A 16,710-nucleotide genomic window follows, 5' to 3' on the forward strand; every position below is an offset into this window, starting at 1 on the left:
CTATTTTCTGTGATATAACAATATAGAACATGGTATTCGTTGACGTGAAGGCTCAATAATAGGAAAGAAATAAAAGGAGGCAGCAAGAAAGTCTAAAAAATACTCCGTATGCAGTGCACGACGCCAGCCACACAACCAAGTAACTAACTGGTCATCAGTTAACTATCCAATGCAATGTTGATGCTTCGAATGCATTCCACCATCGATACATTTTTCAAAACACAGACTCGTTTATTCACCACCTCCTTTCAGGGGTAGCTGGTATATGCATAGTAACTGCAGCCGCAAACTCCATGTCATAAAGGCCCCAGATAGATATACAAGGCACGATTGGACCACGCCATTCTTGGATCTTAATCGGAATCGTCGTATAGAGGGTGGTGTGATATTCGGTATCAACTGTTACATACCGGTCTAGTACTTTGCCTGCCGAGAGAATACCCGGCGCATGCTCTCCTGTTTTAATGCCAATGCAGATATATTCCCCCAAAGACGGACTCTCAGTCTTGCAGACAAATGTGGACTCTGAGTCCTCCTCTGTGACAAAAATTCTTCCGGAGCGTACCCCAATAAGCTGCCATTGAATGGGACTGTCGTAAGGCAGGTGTTCCACCTCGACAGCCAGAAACGGGGGTATGTTGAATTCGGAGTGAACGCTGGAAAAGTTAGGTAACTGCCGTGGGGCTTCTGTCTCGGGCTTCCCACCCCCTGATCGACCATATTTAACATCCCAGGGATCCAGTTCCGATTCCTCTTCTTCGCTTTCTTCTCTGCCATCAATTTTTCGGGGTACATTAGGCGGTACGGCAGCTACGGATACTCCAACTTCTCTGGTAATTGAAGCATCGTCAGTATCCGTAGAGTACTCCTCATGCGGCCAGGGATCTTCCTCCATCCCATAAGTCCGCGCCGCATTCAATACCTCCCAGCCATGCGCAGCCAGCTTAGCCTGGGTGCGAACTTTGGGACCGGTCTGCAGAAACGCAACCGCACTCACCCACCAATCGACAGCCATCGCTCTTCCAATTCTCCATGCAGACTGTAGTGAGATGGCAGTTTTATAGGCAAAGTCGCCGTAGAATAATGTCATGTATTGCGGGTGTATAGGCAACTGGCCTGAAAGATACACCAACTCATCGCACTGATCGTAAGTAGGTTGGGTTAATAGAGGACTCACTACAGCCTGCGATACCGAATAACTACTTGCTGGTGCCCAATATGACAGTGATGTGATGTGCAAGGCGCGTTTCGGCATACACGCGGCCATATCCGCGAAAAAGGAGAGAACGACATCTATACCTTTTGGCATAGCATGACCACAACCTATTACCACCCGCGTAGGGGGGTTAATAATATTGAAAACTCGACCATATGCCTCCTCGGCTATTTGGTAATCGCTCTTAGACCTAAGCAGCATCGTGGTCGAAAGAATACAGCTGACGGGTAATCTGATTTTCCTCTTCTCTCCCTCAGTGTGTAAAATGTTGAGCAAATTCTTTTCGATGAGTATTATTTGGGCAAACACCCCTGGCGCTGGCTTTGTACCAGTGAGGCCAGTGTAACCACATAAATTGGAGACCATCAAAAAATTATGTGAGGAAAATATAGCCGGTTTTACGACCGGCGTCCCCCACAAAGCCGGCGACATGGAAAGTGGCGCTCGGGGTTCGTCCATGCTGTAATCATACTGCTTCTCCACCAGCACCGTCAAGGCAAAATGTATAGTAGCATCAAAAACCTGCGGGACCCGTAGCTGGGCCAGCTTCCAGGGAGGAGGATCGGGCTTTTCAATACACTTCGCACCCTTGATTTGAAGAATCGCAGTATAATCACCGTTATCATGACGGCTGGCCTTCACAATACGAATCCTCTTCTTCCACAGTACACTCGGCCCATCCAGCGCCAGACTCTCGTACTCGCCGCCCTCTCCTAGGATCGCCGTCTCCAGCCCCTGCGAAACATACCGCGCCAGCTTTGTCAGGATATTCGTTCTATGGGAGGAATCCTTCGACGTGATATTCGACAACAGCGAGTCAACACCCAGCCCCACAGTCGCAACCTTGACGATCACCGCCTCGCACCCCGCGTCCGCCATATCCTCCAGCAAGCCCATGACCGACGGCGACCAGCCCGCCGGAATGGTGTCACGCTCCGTCGGCGGCGGCAGGCAGTAATACATCCACAGGTACGCCAGCGGGACCAGGTTGAGACGCATGGCGATATTCTCGATGCGGCTGCGCTGGTAGTTGGAGATGATGGCGCCGCCCGACACGGCGTTGGCCTCGGGATGGTGCTCCTTGACCTCCTTCAGCAGCTCAAACAGATCCTCCGTCTCGTCGGCCGCGCTGCCCTGCGCGCCGTAATACGTCAGCTCCAGGTTGACGGGCATGCCCGTGATCTTCCGGCGGTAGAGGGGTATGCCGAGCGCTTCCTCGTAGAGCGGGATGACGCTGTGCCCGATGGTTTGGTACATGTAGCTATCCGAGTCATACACCTGCTCTCCGTTTTCGTTTTCTGGGGCGGGGTATAGATTCGCCAATGCTACGATCTTGTGTCCATGTTTCATGCAGTGCAGCATGGAGTAGAGAGAGTCCTTTCCGCCTGATATCAACGCGATGACGTTCAGGTTCTGTACCGGCATGGTGCCCGCCATGGTGGTGGCCTGAGAGGGGTGCTTTTCCACTGCAGGTGGAAAAGCAGGGTGTGCAAGATGCTCGTGAGGGTCAGAGCATTGGCCGCATGGACATTCTGTCAAAGAACTCGACTGGCTTGGGGCCTGAGACGGGTTCTGGTTGGGAGCAGATTGCATGGTGTGGTGGAAGGATTTTTGAATGTCGCGGGACCAGAGATAAGATAAGGAAACTACCGCCCACAGCCCGCCACTGCAGAGGCAGGTTATGGCGGGACGCACTCACCGCAATTACAGTGGAAATCACACATGTTCTAAACAAGGTAGATCTACTGACGGGACAACCCGAGGCCCAGCGAGCGGCTTCATCTACGCAGGGCGCGGGGTAATTCGCTTATGATCACGTTCCCACAACACTTGAAGTAGTAATGATAAGGAGATTGATTGATATTGATAAGATGGTGCCAAGGCATCGTATTGAAATATAGAGTTTGAATAATTTGCAGCATACTGTACGGAGTAGTTTAGGAGTATTTGAATTCGATGGCTTGAGGATGAATATCTAGACTAGACAGGCGTCAAATTAAAAAAAGGATAAGAATGAAGAAAAATTAAAAGAAAGACAAAATAATCCCGACACAGACATATACTGTAACAGCCTCGAGAAGTAGAATGAAAAGAAAAAGAATTATGATAAAAGAAGGTAGCTGTGGCCCAGCCACGCAGAGAATCAACCAGAAGGATATTCCGCATTAAAAAAAAGAAAAGAGACAACACAAAATTAAAAAAAGGAAGGCAAAAAAGAAGTAAGTAAAGTGAAAAAGTCGAAAATAATAATATACAACGCAAGCCAAGGAATGTGGGAGGGGGAGAGAGGAAAAAAAGAAAACTGACGAGTCATCACAAAAAAATGTGAGAGGGATAAATAAACATACAAAAGAAAAACACACACACAAAAATGGAGTATACAGGCAAAAAAATAAGGAAATAAGCCATCCGACAAGAGAGGAGCAACAACATGGGAGGGGGGGTTGGGGAAGGGGGAGGGAAAGACGCAGACACCAAGAAGTGAGATAGAATGCTTCGCTGAGTCGAAAAAACAAAAACGAATAAGATAAACAAGCAAAATGGATTAAAAAAAAAGTAAAGGAACGCAAGGATCAAACAAAAAAACAATATAGTGGATCGATATGATAGGATGTAAGATGATGACGGTGATGATTTATAGTCGAGAATGTGCCTCCATGGTTGTAGTTCTTTTTTTTTTCTTCAGCCCCAAATTGTTTCTCCTTCGCCAAAATGAAAAATGTTTTCCCAAGGTAGAGAGACCAGGGAAGGGGTAAGGAGGGAAAAAAAAATATGATGAGAAAAATATATAAAAAGAACTCCTTTTCACAGTCCCCGATCTATAGTGTAGCCTGATGCAACGCACAATATTTTTTTAGTACTCCCGAACCCAGAGGAGGGAATGGGGCGCGGCGGCGTAGAGATAGCGCACACGCACACACACCTACCAATGGGTAAGAAACAGCCCCCTCTCCGATGAGACGGTGAGGGAGACGTCGGGTAATACACCCCACGCTGCAAGAACCCCAACTCCATATGATATGACGCCGATTGAATCCACCGAAGAAAAAGAGAGAAGAAAATCGACCCGTCACCGGCCGCGGGGCCAACAAGATGAAAATGTTGCTGCTACCCCAGGGCCGTGGCGGTCTAGAGCCTTCACCCCCCCAGGCGTGGGGAAAAATGGGACCCATCACCCGGACTGCTCTCGCTTGCGTTTCTTCGCCGGCCGTTTGCGGTCCGACTCGACGCTTCGCGACGACGAGAGGCTGCTGTCGGACGACTCGCTGGTGGTGGAGCGGTAGGCGGCGACGCGGGCGGCTTCGTACAGCATGGTGCCGAGAGCGCCGGCGTCCTGTTCCTCGAAGACCGCAGGGGGCGCGACAGCAGAGGCGGTGACGGGTGGCGGTGGCGGGGGAGGCGCGGGACGCGACTCTCGTGGCTGCACAAGGTTCATGACGATGCCTGGGTTGCCGTGCGTGCGGGCGTGCTGGGCCAGGTTGTCGCTTCGAGAGAACTTCTTCCCGCATTCGGAACAGCCAAAGGGCTTTTCTTCGGTGTGGAGCGAGCGGTAGTGGCGCTTGAGGTGCTCTTGTCGTCGGAAGCGACGAGAGCAGAGGGAGCATACGAAAGTTTTGGATGGGTCTTCGGTCAGGGATTGTTTGCGGCCACGGCGGCTGACAGGCGCACCAGAAGGCGTTGAAGCGGTGGGAGTGTTGGCTGATACACCATTGTGTCCAGTGGCATCTTGGTTGGCAGCAGACTGTTCAGGCTCGGTTGCTGCATCGCCGTCGGCATTTTCCGCCGGGCTATCGGTCTCATTCTCCATGATCATCGAGTTGGGATCGGTGTCCGCTGACATTGAGCGTTTCATGAGTTTTCGAGGGGTGGAGCGTTTCTTCGGTTTCATTGCTGTCATCTTAGCGGAGCTTGGGGCTGCCGATTCGGACTCGAGGAGATTTAGTTCTGATTGTGCAAGCAGTTCGCTTTCGTCCAATTCTTCAAAGCTCTCCTCACTTATAAGGTCATCATCATCCGATGCATAAAGTGCAATGCGTCGACGCTTATCGCCCTGGACGAGGGGATCGTCCGAAACAGTGAAATTGACAATCTCGCTCACGAACTCGTCGTCCGAATCAAGATCAGACAGGCCTCCAAAGGGCGGCAAGGCAGACAAAGCGTGTTGAGAGCCAATGGAGCTGGTAAAGCTGTCGGCAGCGTGAGTGCTAGTATGTTCCGAGGCGTTGACAGCGCTCAGGAGGAATTTTTCATTGTCTTCTTCACTGGAGCTAAGAGAAGGGAGGGGTGGGAAGTCGGACGTGCAGAACGTCGACGATTCTACGGTCAGTTGGCGAGGATCGCAGAAGTCTCCGCTACAAGAGGGGGGCAGGAGAGGCGTCGAAATGACTTCGCTCAGCGGCAAGGCAGGGAGCGCTGGCGATGGAGAAGGTGAGAGAGAAGGACAGGATGTGTTGGTTGAAACGCGCGAAAGGCCTTCAGCAACGTGGCTGGAGGGAGCAAGAGAGATGGTGGTGGTCTTCACAGCAGGAGGGTGGATGTAAACTAGAGCAAAACAAATAATGAGCGTCAGCAGGTGTTCATCGCATCGTCTAGGACACCGTTGCGTTGATTGTTGTTGTTTTGTGTTTTTCCTTTTTTTTTCTTGTTTCGTTTTGAAGCCTCACGAAAAAAAAAAGCCAAAATGAAGGTTTTTACCCGTCTTCGCAGCGCGCGAAAAAAAAAAGGAAAAACTATAATCCCAAACTTGACAACGAGGAGCAATGAAAAAAAATAAAAACTTCAAAAATCTGCAATTGTCCGCGTTTCTTCACAAACGAGTCGTTTGCAACTTACCAGGTGTTAGCGGTGGAGAATTCGACCGTGTCCAGTCGCCATTGGCCAAGATTTCCGAGTTCACGTCGCCCTCGCAGCCCTCCTTGACGCCCTCGATGCTCTCGGAGCGATAGAAACCGGTGCCGTTGATTGGCGTCCGCAGCAGGCCGCAGCTCGACGGCGGGCTGCTGATGGTGCTCCCGGACGTCGACAATGGCGGCGTCGACGGAAACGTGTGGAAATCATTGATGCAGCTGGTGTCGAGCGACATCAGCCCGGGTGAGCCGTGCAGCAGAATGCTGGGCTTTATGTGGAGCGGACGCGGCGATGTGCTTGGGCTGAGCATCATTTCCTCGTTCAGGAAGGTCTTCGGGGCCAGCATGGGACCGGACTGGTGGAGGTGGTGGTGTTGTTGTTGTTGGAGGAGGTGATGCTGGGGGTGGTGGTGCTGGTCGGGGATTTGCAATTGCTGATGTGGTGAGTATTGTTCGTGGGAAAAGACAGCGTGGCTCTCGATGGGCTGCATCTCGGCGGGATGAGTGGAAAAGTAGCCATGCTGGCCAGAAAAGGCATCGGGATCGGGGTTATAGTAGAAGAACGACGGCTGGCCGGCTGGGGGAGCAGGTTGTACGGCGTACGTCTCCATGGCTGTCCACGGCATTCGACAAGATCTCGGTCAGCCACACCAGACACTAGAGAGCAGCGAAGATGAGGCAGTAGGGGAGGCCTTTACCGTTCAGCACACAGCGAGAGCGGGAAAGAAAAATGAAACAAGAAAATGAAGCAGTCCTGGTGGGGACACGGGAGCAGGGCGAGGTTTTTCCCGCGGGTGACAAGGCGTATTACGACTAAGGGGACAGGTGGCTTCGGAAGCACAGCTGGGTGCAGAATGGCCTGGCTATGCTAAGGGAAAGGGAGAGAGGAAAAAATAAATAAATGAGGATAGTATTTGGAAGAGAGATCTGTGCCGAGGGCACAAGGAGCGTAAGAATGGTAGAAAGAAGGGTGGAGGTGCTAAAGAGCGACTGTGGGCGCGGTGGGCGAGGACATGCAACGCGGTGTGGGTGGATAGGGCGACGCAAAAAGGGCCCGCTGGGCGTTCGGCGGCAGCAGCAGAGATCAACGGAGGCGTGGTATTATTGTCGAGGCCGCATCGCAGGTGGGCGGTGTTTCAAAAATGAGGGACTTGGGATGTGATCCAGCGAAAAGTCACGCCACGGGAGGAGAGTAGTATAACTAGATGGGCGATGGGCGGTGGACGAAGGCTAAGACGAAGAAGAAGAAAGATTGAAGAAGTGGAAGAGGCAAGGTAGTAGAAGAAAAAGAAGAAGAAGAAGAAGAAGAAGATTAGCAGATTAGAAGAATGATAGCCGGGCAAAAGCCACCGCGAAGCGAGGCAAAGAGAGGGCCTGAGGCAGCGCGCGAGGAGATGAGCGCGCGGGCAATTAGTTAGGATACTGGGCGGCGGCGGGCCAAACGAGCGACGGGGCGGGAATTTTGAGTTGAGGAAAGGTAGATTACAAGAGATAGGTGAACTGGAGCAAGCGGCGAAAAAAAAAAAAGATAAAACAGAGAAACCAAAAAATCCAAAAATGAGAGAGTGTCAGTGAAGATTGACGATGATGGAAGGGGAACGGGGAGAGACGAGGGCGACTGGGCGAGCGAGCGAGCGAGGGGGGGTGCGTGGGCGGTGGGCGGCGCGCGCTGGTTGGTGACGAAAAGGCGACGCACGACTAAGGGAGTACCGCCAAAGCCTAAGCCAACCAACTGCGACGGGTGGGCAAACGGGCCAGCAGCAGCGAGAGCGAGCGAGCGAACCTGGGCGGGCGGAAACAGCCAGAGACCAGACCCTGCCAGCGGGCACCCTACGCCGCTAGCCCACTAGCGCCCCGGCTAGGCTGGACTTGGCCGTAGCGTCGCTGGTCGTCGTCGGCGTCGTAGGCGTCGTCGTCGTGTGTAGCTGGTTGGCGGGCGGCGGTGCGCGCGCGCCTCTGACGATGGCGCAGGCGTGTGTGCCGTCCAGCGGACTGACTAGTAGTGTACTCCTCCATACTCCGTACTTACTGGCGCTGATCGCGGTGGGCTGGCCCTGCGCGACAACCAGGCGAACAGATAGACGAGAGCGCGAGCGACGTCCGGTCGCACGCCGTTTCAGCGCCCTTGCCTGGGCTCTGGGCCAGTCAGGGCGCGCAGACGCTAAGTCGGCTGGCAATTGGGCGGTGGGCGGTGGGCTGGGGCGGGCGGCGGGCGAACCAGCTCGCGTTAGCGCTGGGCCAGGGCACCCCCCCCCCCCTCCCTCCCTCCCCCCCCCCCCCCCTAACCACCCCCCCCCCCCCCCCATCCACCGCCCCAAGTCCGGCGCCGAAGTTTCCCGCCGCTGAGGCCACCAGACGTCTCGACAGGGACGGGATACGCTGGAGCGGTGTGGGCCGAGCTACCAACGCCGGGCGTGGCGGCGTTGGCGAGTCGCGCGGCCTGGGCGCCACGCTGGAATTGCCGCCGGTGCCCAGCACCGCCCCAAGGCAGACCATCCAGCAAGGTACATAGCTGTGCCGTCACCGTCGTAGCAGTAGTAGTAGTAGCAGCAGCAGCACGCGCAGGATTCGTACTGCGCACCAACACCCTGCACGTAAAATTATTATCATGTACTCCAGAAATGCACCACGCACACGCGCACGCGTACTCGCACAGCGTTCATGGCAAAAGAAAACCCGCCAGCACCCAATAGCACGCCCCCGGAAGCAATCAAATGGCCTGAACGCCCGCCCCCCAACTGGCACCTGCATTAGCCCGCCCTCGCGCACACCCGCCCATCGGAACGCTTCCCACCGCTGCCACCACCGCGCCGTGGGCGCGCGCACAATAAAATGATAATAATAATACTCTCGCGCCAGCGAGGAACGATGGAGCTCGCGCGCCATCCCCGTCCGCCCACGCGAATCAACGGGCGAGCAATGTTTGATCGACGCCCCAAGAACGAGCCTCCCCTTTTTTATTATTTTCTTTTTCCCTCTCTCTCTCTCTCTCTCGCGCTATCCTACTACTCGCTGCTGGCCTGCTCTCAGACATTATTATTTGTTTGTATAACTTAACGCTTTGTTTTTCTTTTTCCTTTTAATTATGCCGTTGTGGCCGGCAAAGCTTGTGTGGCCTGCGCGTGTCGGCGGCATTGGCTCTGCGTGCCTCGCCCGTCCGCGCGTGCGCCAGTCCGGGCCCGCTCGCACCGTATAAAATCGGTCTGCCTTGTCCGCCAGTTTCATTTCTTCCTGAATTGCTATCACTGCTGCTGGCCCGCGGAGTGGGTTCCGCTGCTACTCCAGCTGCTGTTTCTGCTGGCTGTCATTATTTATGGTTAATATTATCATCATCATCATACTGTACGCTACCACCGTGCCACGTTCCCCATCATGTCTCCATTATTATTATCTTCTGGCGCCGAAGATTTTAGAATGGGGGCCCGAGCAGGAGTGAAGCCGACAAATCCTGATGGCCTGGTTGGCTGCCGTTGCCCGTCCTCGGGCGTGTTTCTCGGTGAGCGCTGGATATTCCAATCGAGAGTCAGGCGATTATTCCTACCGCCCTCTCATCAATTATTATTATTATTCTTATCACAAACACGGCTCCATCGCTGGAACTCTGTGCTCCACGCTTCCCAGTCGCTGCCGCCGAATCGGATGACCTTGCAGTAGGGAAGATCGTTTTTTTCTCAATAATCTTCTTTTTTTCCTTTCTTGAAACCTGGAAAAGAAAAACAAAAAGCCGCTGCGGTGACCTGCAAGACATCGCACAGCTGGCTTTCCAATCAAGAAATTCCTACAAAGCTTCAAGGCCCACACACGACACAGGCTTTTTAGTCATATTCTTGTTATTTTGTCTTGTCATGAGCCACCTCGTCCTTTGGAACGCAATCAGCCGCTCCGTCACGAAAAAGGCCTATTATTGAGTTTCTTTGGCATTTTCCGCCTTGGGAACGGGACACCGTGCGCTCACACACATACGGAGTACACACGCGCGATGGCGAGACAGAGTTGTGTTGCCTGGGAGGTGTGGGTGCGAGCCGGACAGAGTTGAAGCGTTGGAAAGTCAGATAACCGGGCTCCAGTCCATGGTTAAACGCGCTGGGCCGCCACATTGATTGCCTCAGAGGCTTGAGCATATTTGGCACATGTTCGCCTCCCGCTCGCCAGACTGGGGCGGGGGGCATCCAGCGGTGTTCCCACACCACGGGCCCCAAAAAAATTAAAAAAAAGAATATGAAAATAAACATCGAGCTGTCTCACTGCGGCGACGGGACCAGAGCAGGAATTTCCTGGTTGTCTTCCGCCGACGGCGCGTCTCGCCTGAACCAGTCCGGCGGAGCGCCCGTCGCAGCCCGCACCGCTCAGCAGGAAATCCGGCTGCCGTCAGGGACGGATGGACTAATAATCGATCCCTTTCTTTGTCGAGCTTTGGCTTCTCATCCCGTAGCGAAAGAGTAATAGTCAGTGGGGTTTGCCGTGAATCCGTGCTGCGCTAGTCGTGGCGCCTTTTATTTTTTTCCTTTCCCGCCAAAACTACCGAGACAACCACATGTGAAACAGCACTGCCTCGTCCAAGTCTTTTTTTATCGTTTTTGCTCTGACCAGAAAGACGAAGCGATCTGTTTTGACTCACATGGAAAGCGGGCAAGCTGCTGATATTGATTGTCTGTGTGTTCTCAGAGCTACATCCTGGGCCCGGCCAATTATTACTCTTGAAACAGAAACAACGCATCCGCCATGCATGTCGCAGATCTCCGCCGGCGAGACCAGCAGCGAACCCATCGTGGCGAGCATCGTGCACGCCTGTTCCCAGCACTCTGATCGTAGTAGTTAGTTAGAAGTAGTAGCTCCGAGCCTGCCGGATCGCTCGTCGTTGTCTTGACGCTCCTGGGCTTGATTTAACTTCGCAAGCTTCCCTCGTCATACAGCGAAAATCCCAGGATACCGGGAATGACCAAAAAGTCTTCGCTCTCTACTGCTGGGAAAAAAAACATGCGCCGCCAGCGGGATACACTTTTCGCTGGAAAATCCAAGGTCAAGCCAAACGATCGACGCCTGGCAACTTTCTTGCTACACAAGCCAAAATTCTCCGAAGTGTCGGATTCTCATTTCGCAACGTCCATCGGAGGTTGCTGCGGCTGCCGTGGCGAATGTCATGGTATCACATCCTCTTCGAGGACCCCGTCGGCGCCGGGAATCGGGCCATATATCGACTCAAATTCCCCCTGCACGTTCTGGCCTCAGGCCTCAGGGATCAGACCCCCTTTCAACACGACTCGACGAGGTCTTCTTGGGATTCTTCCATGCACCACCCCGGCCCTTCCGGCCGTTTTCCTTTTTTTTTTCTTCCCCCTTCCTGTAACCCCCTCAAAAGAGCGATGTGAAACACACCTAACGGTGTTTTTTATCGTGTTCCTGCATCCCACCCTTGCAAGAGCACGAGAAAAAAAAAAAAAAAAACACGATTTCGATTCGCAACTTGGCAAGTAGTAGGTCGCTTAGAGGTCGGCACCTGAAAGTATATACGCGGATTCTATTTGCTTGGGAGTTTGACGTCTCTGTGGCGCACCGCCTCCAGCGTCTCGCATCTCTGCGGTCATGCTTCCAGAAGAGAGACAGTAAGCTGCCAGATGACCTTGACGTCGCTGACAGAAACCGGCTGGCCCCCGGGAGTTCGTCTAGATTAGCCGTGATCGGACTGTAGCCCCCCTCTCTTGAACCATGGGTGGCCTGGCGTCTCGAAACGCGAAAGTTAGGTGTGAGTGGTGTGTGTGTATGTGTGATTTGGGACGGTTCTCGAAAAAACGAAACTTCGCCTGGCAGATCTGAAACCCACACGCGCGGGCGCACACACTACCTACTAGTTACTTGGACGAGGTTGGCTGTCAAGAGAGCCACAGGGTTTCAACCTTAGCAAGCCCCCGGCGGACCACCGAGGTCTGTAACCCATGGTCATCATCGAAGGCACCAGACAACCCAAAATCTTCCCAGATCTGCAAATAAGGATGTGGATGAGCACATTTTGTGTGGCTCGATACCAGCATGGGCTCCGAAACCCTGAACAACAACAAGAAGAAGAAGAAGCAACCGAAAAATCAAAAGAAGACCACCCACCAGGGCCGCTTGGCCCACCACCTTGCAGCTGGCCCTGGAAGAGGCGAACCCTCACTACTGGGGCCTTCTTTGAGCCGTGGACGTGGGCTCCGCAGATACCCACCGCCGACGAAACAGTGTGCTCTGCTGAGCCGCAGGCGTGATGCAGAGTGGCCTGTTGTGGCAACGGGCTGATACTGGACACTGGGGGGAGCCGGACAGGCGTGACCAAGTTCTACCAGTCCCGTTCCTGTTTAGGCCGTGCTATCTCCAGCCGACACCCGCCCTTATGGCGACATCCCGCACGTCCGGCGCCTTCTACCACTCTTTTTTTTTCATGTTTCTGCATTATTATTTTTTAAGCTCGTTAGACAAAGAACAGCTTTCCCCGCAAATCTCTTATTGCCGTTCCCACTTGCGGGAAAGCCAAAAATTGATTGGTGAGCGAGCACGTCAGACACAGGCGGTTTGGCTGGTGAATATCAGCGTCCAAGGCTTGAACTCTCTTTTCCTTTTTGGATACTCCTCCTCCGCTGCAGCCATCTGCACTGCGTGACTACGTCAATCTCGAGCAACCGTCGCCTACAAGAGTGCCTCGTTGCGGACTGGTGCCCGACGATGGGCGACCGTCGATTTACCCCGCGGGCTTGCACGGATCTGGTTGCTGCAGCGGATAACGCCCGAGTGACACCACTTTAGCTCGTCGAAGTATGTAGATATGCAGTAGCGGTAGTAGTAGTAGTAGTAGTAGTAGTCGTCGTCGTCGTTGTAGCAGCGGCAGGAGATGGGGCCAGCGGACAGTGGTGATAGGCCATAAAATGCCCCGCCGGTAATAACACGCAACCTGGGGTCAGCATTATTATTTGCCGCCCCAGTAGTAAATCATACCCCAAAAGCGGGGGCCCGGTGGGCGGCCGGCGGACATGGAACAAGGTCTGTATCGCTGTCGCTGGCCAGCAGTGCTACGACTGACTTCTGATTATTCCCGAGGATCGAGGTGGTCTCCGCCCGTGGCTGAAGAAGACTGCGTTTGATCACCATCGACCATTCTGGGTATCGATTATCTTTTGTCCGGAAACGGAGGCACGGGATGGCGATACGGATACTTCTGGGCTCCATATTAATTAAAAAAAGACGAGAGAGCGAGAGAGTCTGTCTCGCGCCGGGGAAGAAAAAGCGATCATCGTGCCACAAAACCGTTTTGCTTCGAACATGAACGCTCACTTGCTGGTGGTTACGCGGATCAGCGACGATCGCCGTGATTGTTCGCAGTGATCCTCAGCGCCTGTGGATGGCGCGACCCGGGCGCTCTTCAATCTTCATTTTTCTTCTCTCTTTCCCTTTCCCTGATCGAATCCGAGCCAGCCCTCGCCAAGCGATTCGAGGTCTCGCGACTTTTGCCTTGACGGCATGGCTGGAAGCTCTAGAAAGTGCGATCTTCGCCTGTGGGAGGATCCGTCGGCCCTGCATTCTCCTCCTCTATTTCCGGGCCGTCCTTGCCACGGCGCTGGCGGGGGGGGAAGGAGGGAAATGAGCAGTCAATACTCCGTATGCAATAATAATACCGACATGGCTGTGCAAAACAGAGGGTTTTTGTTCCTGGCACGAGCGTCGTGCCGCTGCTGTCGTGTCGTCCCGCCGCATCCGCATTGCATATATGTCTCCGTATGTACTCCGTATATTGCTTTTCTCATGTCGGGGCGGGTACCTAAATCCCAGAACGTGCGACGGTGTGCATCGGAGACGAGCCATACATCGCGACGCTCGACGAATTAACTACAGGTGCGGCATTGGAGACAGGCCCGCAGGCCGTGCTGGCCTGGCCTCGACCAGTGAGGCGCAGAGGGTTGGCATTTCACCAAGTCCCGGTCTGTGTCCTTCCGCTGTTCCAAACCCCCATCGCGGGAGGGCCCATGCAGCGTTGTCGCAAATAGCAAATGACCTACGGAGTGCTATTTACAGCACCGGTACGGGATGGCCGAACGAGAGCTGGCATGTTCTCATCAATGGGATCATCTGGAAACCGAGCCGTGCCGAAAGCCCATCATCCCCCGACGCCCAGCTCGCTTCAACGCAACCCCGTACCGCTCGTCTGGATCACGTACATACTCCGTGCATTCCGGTGAAAAGAGACATGGGACGATTATTGAAAACGCCATGCATTTTAGAACAAAGACGGGCTCAGAAAAAATAAAATTAAGAAGTCAAGATGCGGGAGCAACAGCGATCATAAGAAAGTGAAAATGAAAAAAAAAAAATAAAAAATAAAAAGTAAAAAATAAAAATTGAGTACGGAGTAAGTTTTATCAAATCGATTAATTGAACTAGAAGCAGCCTCAAATAGCACACAGAGCTTAATTGGAAGATGCATCGGGTCGAAGAGCAGAAAGGAGCAGCAGTGTGATCGGGTAAAAGAAATTTTGGGCTTTTTTGAAAGAATGACGACTATGAGAACAGGAATCAGAGCAGTCAACTTCAGGCTTCAGAGAAAGTGTCTAGTTGAGATCATTTGCTCGTGTGAGCGTCAGTCTCTTCCTATTTATAAATTTCTCGGGTACACAGCTGTGCACCCGCATCATTAGCCTGGAGAAAAGAGAAAAAAAGAGAGAGAAAGAATCTGATGAGAAAAAACGAAGCTCACATTGGGGCCAGATTATGTAATCATATAGTTATATGCTTATATAAACATTGCTAGCCAGATGTAGCCTAGCCTAGTCAGTTAAATATCCCACACTCAAATTCTTTTTTCAATTTTTTTCTTCTTCTTTTCTTTGCGGCGAACGCAGCCCTCAATTTACCCGTGTTGCCTATGCATCTGGTCTCCTCGGTGGGATCACAATGATGATATTATTATTAGGTGTCGGCTGCGTCCTAGAGAAATGAAAATTGCACGTCGATTCGTACTTTACTGGTCGTTTTATTTTGTTTGGGGGCGACTCGCCTTCATCCTGGGGAAATGGCCATTTGGTTTGGGATCGAACAACTTTGATAATGAAATTGGAGAAGGGTTTACGATGACCATGTCAGGATATTGTGTTGTGAATATAATAAATGTGAATTTTGCATTTGAAGCCAGAGTCTATCATCACCAATTCGGAATGGAGTATGGATCGCATCACATTGTAGCTGTCCCCTCTAGTGTATCACTCTGCTCCCTCTCCGAACTTGACCAGCTTGCCCATCTCAAGTTGCTCACCAGTTTCTCCGAACAGTCTTATCCTATCCACCCGGATCTTTTCTGCATCCCCATCTCCATCAACAAAATATACCACCAAGGACGTGACGCGCTGGAATTTCACAAACCGCAGCTCCACCTTTGCCGTTCCCGTCTTTGCATCCCAGTCTGACGGCGCGATAACGGCTTGCTGGGTGGGTTCCGTATCATCTGCCTCGTCGAAATTGATGATATGCGACGGATTGACGTACAATTTCAGCGTCTTCGGGCGCACGGGCATCTCTTCGTCCTCTACTTTGGGTGGAATAATGGAGGTGATCTGTATCGAATGGACCTTGAGCGAGGCCTTGAACGGCATGAACAACATCAACTGCTCGTCAGTATCACTTTCCACCCAGTCCGGTTTAGCATCTGACTTGGCTTTGGGCGTTAACGCTGAAGGCTGAGAGGCATCGAAGAGTGTTCGGCCGGGAGCAACGTCATTGTTGCAGTTGAGCAAGTCGATTCCTTTGACTTCAACCGCCGCTGTGATATCCTGATAGCCCCTGGGTACGGCGGCGCCCAGCCAAGTGCTGCCTGGCGAAGAATCGGCGCCCCCACTGGCTGATTCTCCACCCTCGAGTCCTAATGTGTGTTTCTTGACTGCGCTGGTGAGGCCTTTCGAATCGGCGCCACGCACTGTATCGACGACCTTACCGTCCTTGAATATTAAGAACGTCGGCATACTAGAGACACATCGCGGGATAACTTATTAGCTTTCAGCAGGTGTGCTATGGGGTAGTGACTTAAACCCACGCTGCGACCTTAAAAGCCCGGGCGATGTCTTGTTGTTTGTCGACATCGATCTTAACAAATGTGACATCCGGCCACGAGAACGGCGCGGCCAGTTCCTCGAAAACGGGGGCGATAATCGTACATGGCCCACACCAGGTCGCGTAGACTATCCGTAGCAAAAAATCATTAGCCGACAAACACCTCAGTGGCCGCTGGCGTTGCGGGTTTTTGACAAGCGCAAAAATCAAGGTCGAGCGCGGGGCATGGCGGGGGCGCTGAGGATGATAAGGAGCGGGATGGAGATAAAGCTTACAGTCTGCTACAACAACCTTCGACGAGGTAAGTAGCCGGGAGAATTCCTCTGAGGAGTTGACGACCACTGGTTTGCTCATTATTGCGGGTAGTTGTGGTGGTTGTTGAGGGATTGTGATGACGGGTAACGTGTTTTTAGCTACCCATTTTATGGGGGCGGTTTTGAGTCTGGAGCGCGAGAACATGGCGTCAACGTCATCAGTCGACCATCCTCGCGGCGTGAACCTGCTTTCACCACGGAATATCACGGTGTCTCTCGGTAATTCAAGGTGCCAATGGAAAACTACTGCTTATATTGCGTTTCTACT

The 16,710-nt window shown here is 52.8% G+C and overlaps 3 protein-coding genes across 3 annotated transcripts; all 3 read right to left on the minus strand.

Annotated features, from left to right (window-relative positions):
* Positions 1-235: 235 nt before the first annotated feature.
* Positions 236-2,809, minus strand: LOZ57_004064 (uncharacterized protein; the record flags this gene model as incomplete). The annotated part of the gene is made up of 1 exon (XM_049253110.1): positions 236-2,809. One exon carries the CDS (start codon positions 2,807-2,809, stop codon positions 236-238), a length of 2,574 nt encoding a protein of 857 aa, XP_049107973.1.
* A 1,579-nt stretch (positions 2,810-4,388) lies between these two features.
* LOZ57_004065 (uncharacterized protein) lies at positions 4,389-6,410 on the minus strand (the record flags this gene model as incomplete). The annotated part of the gene is made up of 2 exons (XM_049253111.1): positions 4,389-5,758; positions 6,050-6,410. The coding sequence occupies 2 exons, from the start codon at positions 6,408-6,410 to the stop codon at positions 4,389-4,391; spliced, it is 1,731 nt and encodes a 576-aa protein (XP_049107974.1).
* Positions 6,411-15,284: 8,874 nt separating this feature from the next.
* txl1 (Thioredoxin-like protein 1) lies at positions 15,285-16,482 on the minus strand (the record flags this gene model as incomplete). Its single annotated transcript, XM_049253112.1, has 3 exons — positions 15,285-16,041; positions 16,112-16,256; positions 16,404-16,482. The coding sequence occupies 3 exons, from the start codon at positions 16,480-16,482 to the stop codon at positions 15,285-15,287; spliced, it is 981 nt and encodes a 326-aa protein (XP_049107975.1).
* Between the last annotated feature and the right edge of the window lie 228 nt (positions 16,483-16,710).

The sequence above is a fragment of the Ophidiomyces ophidiicola genome, assembly GCF_022830035.1.
Source record: "Ophidiomyces ophidiicola strain CBS 122913 chromosome Unknown scaffold_15, whole genome shotgun sequence".
Classification (NCBI taxonomy): Eukaryota; Fungi; Ascomycota; class Eurotiomycetes; order Onygenales; family Onygenaceae; genus Ophidiomyces; species Ophidiomyces ophidiicola.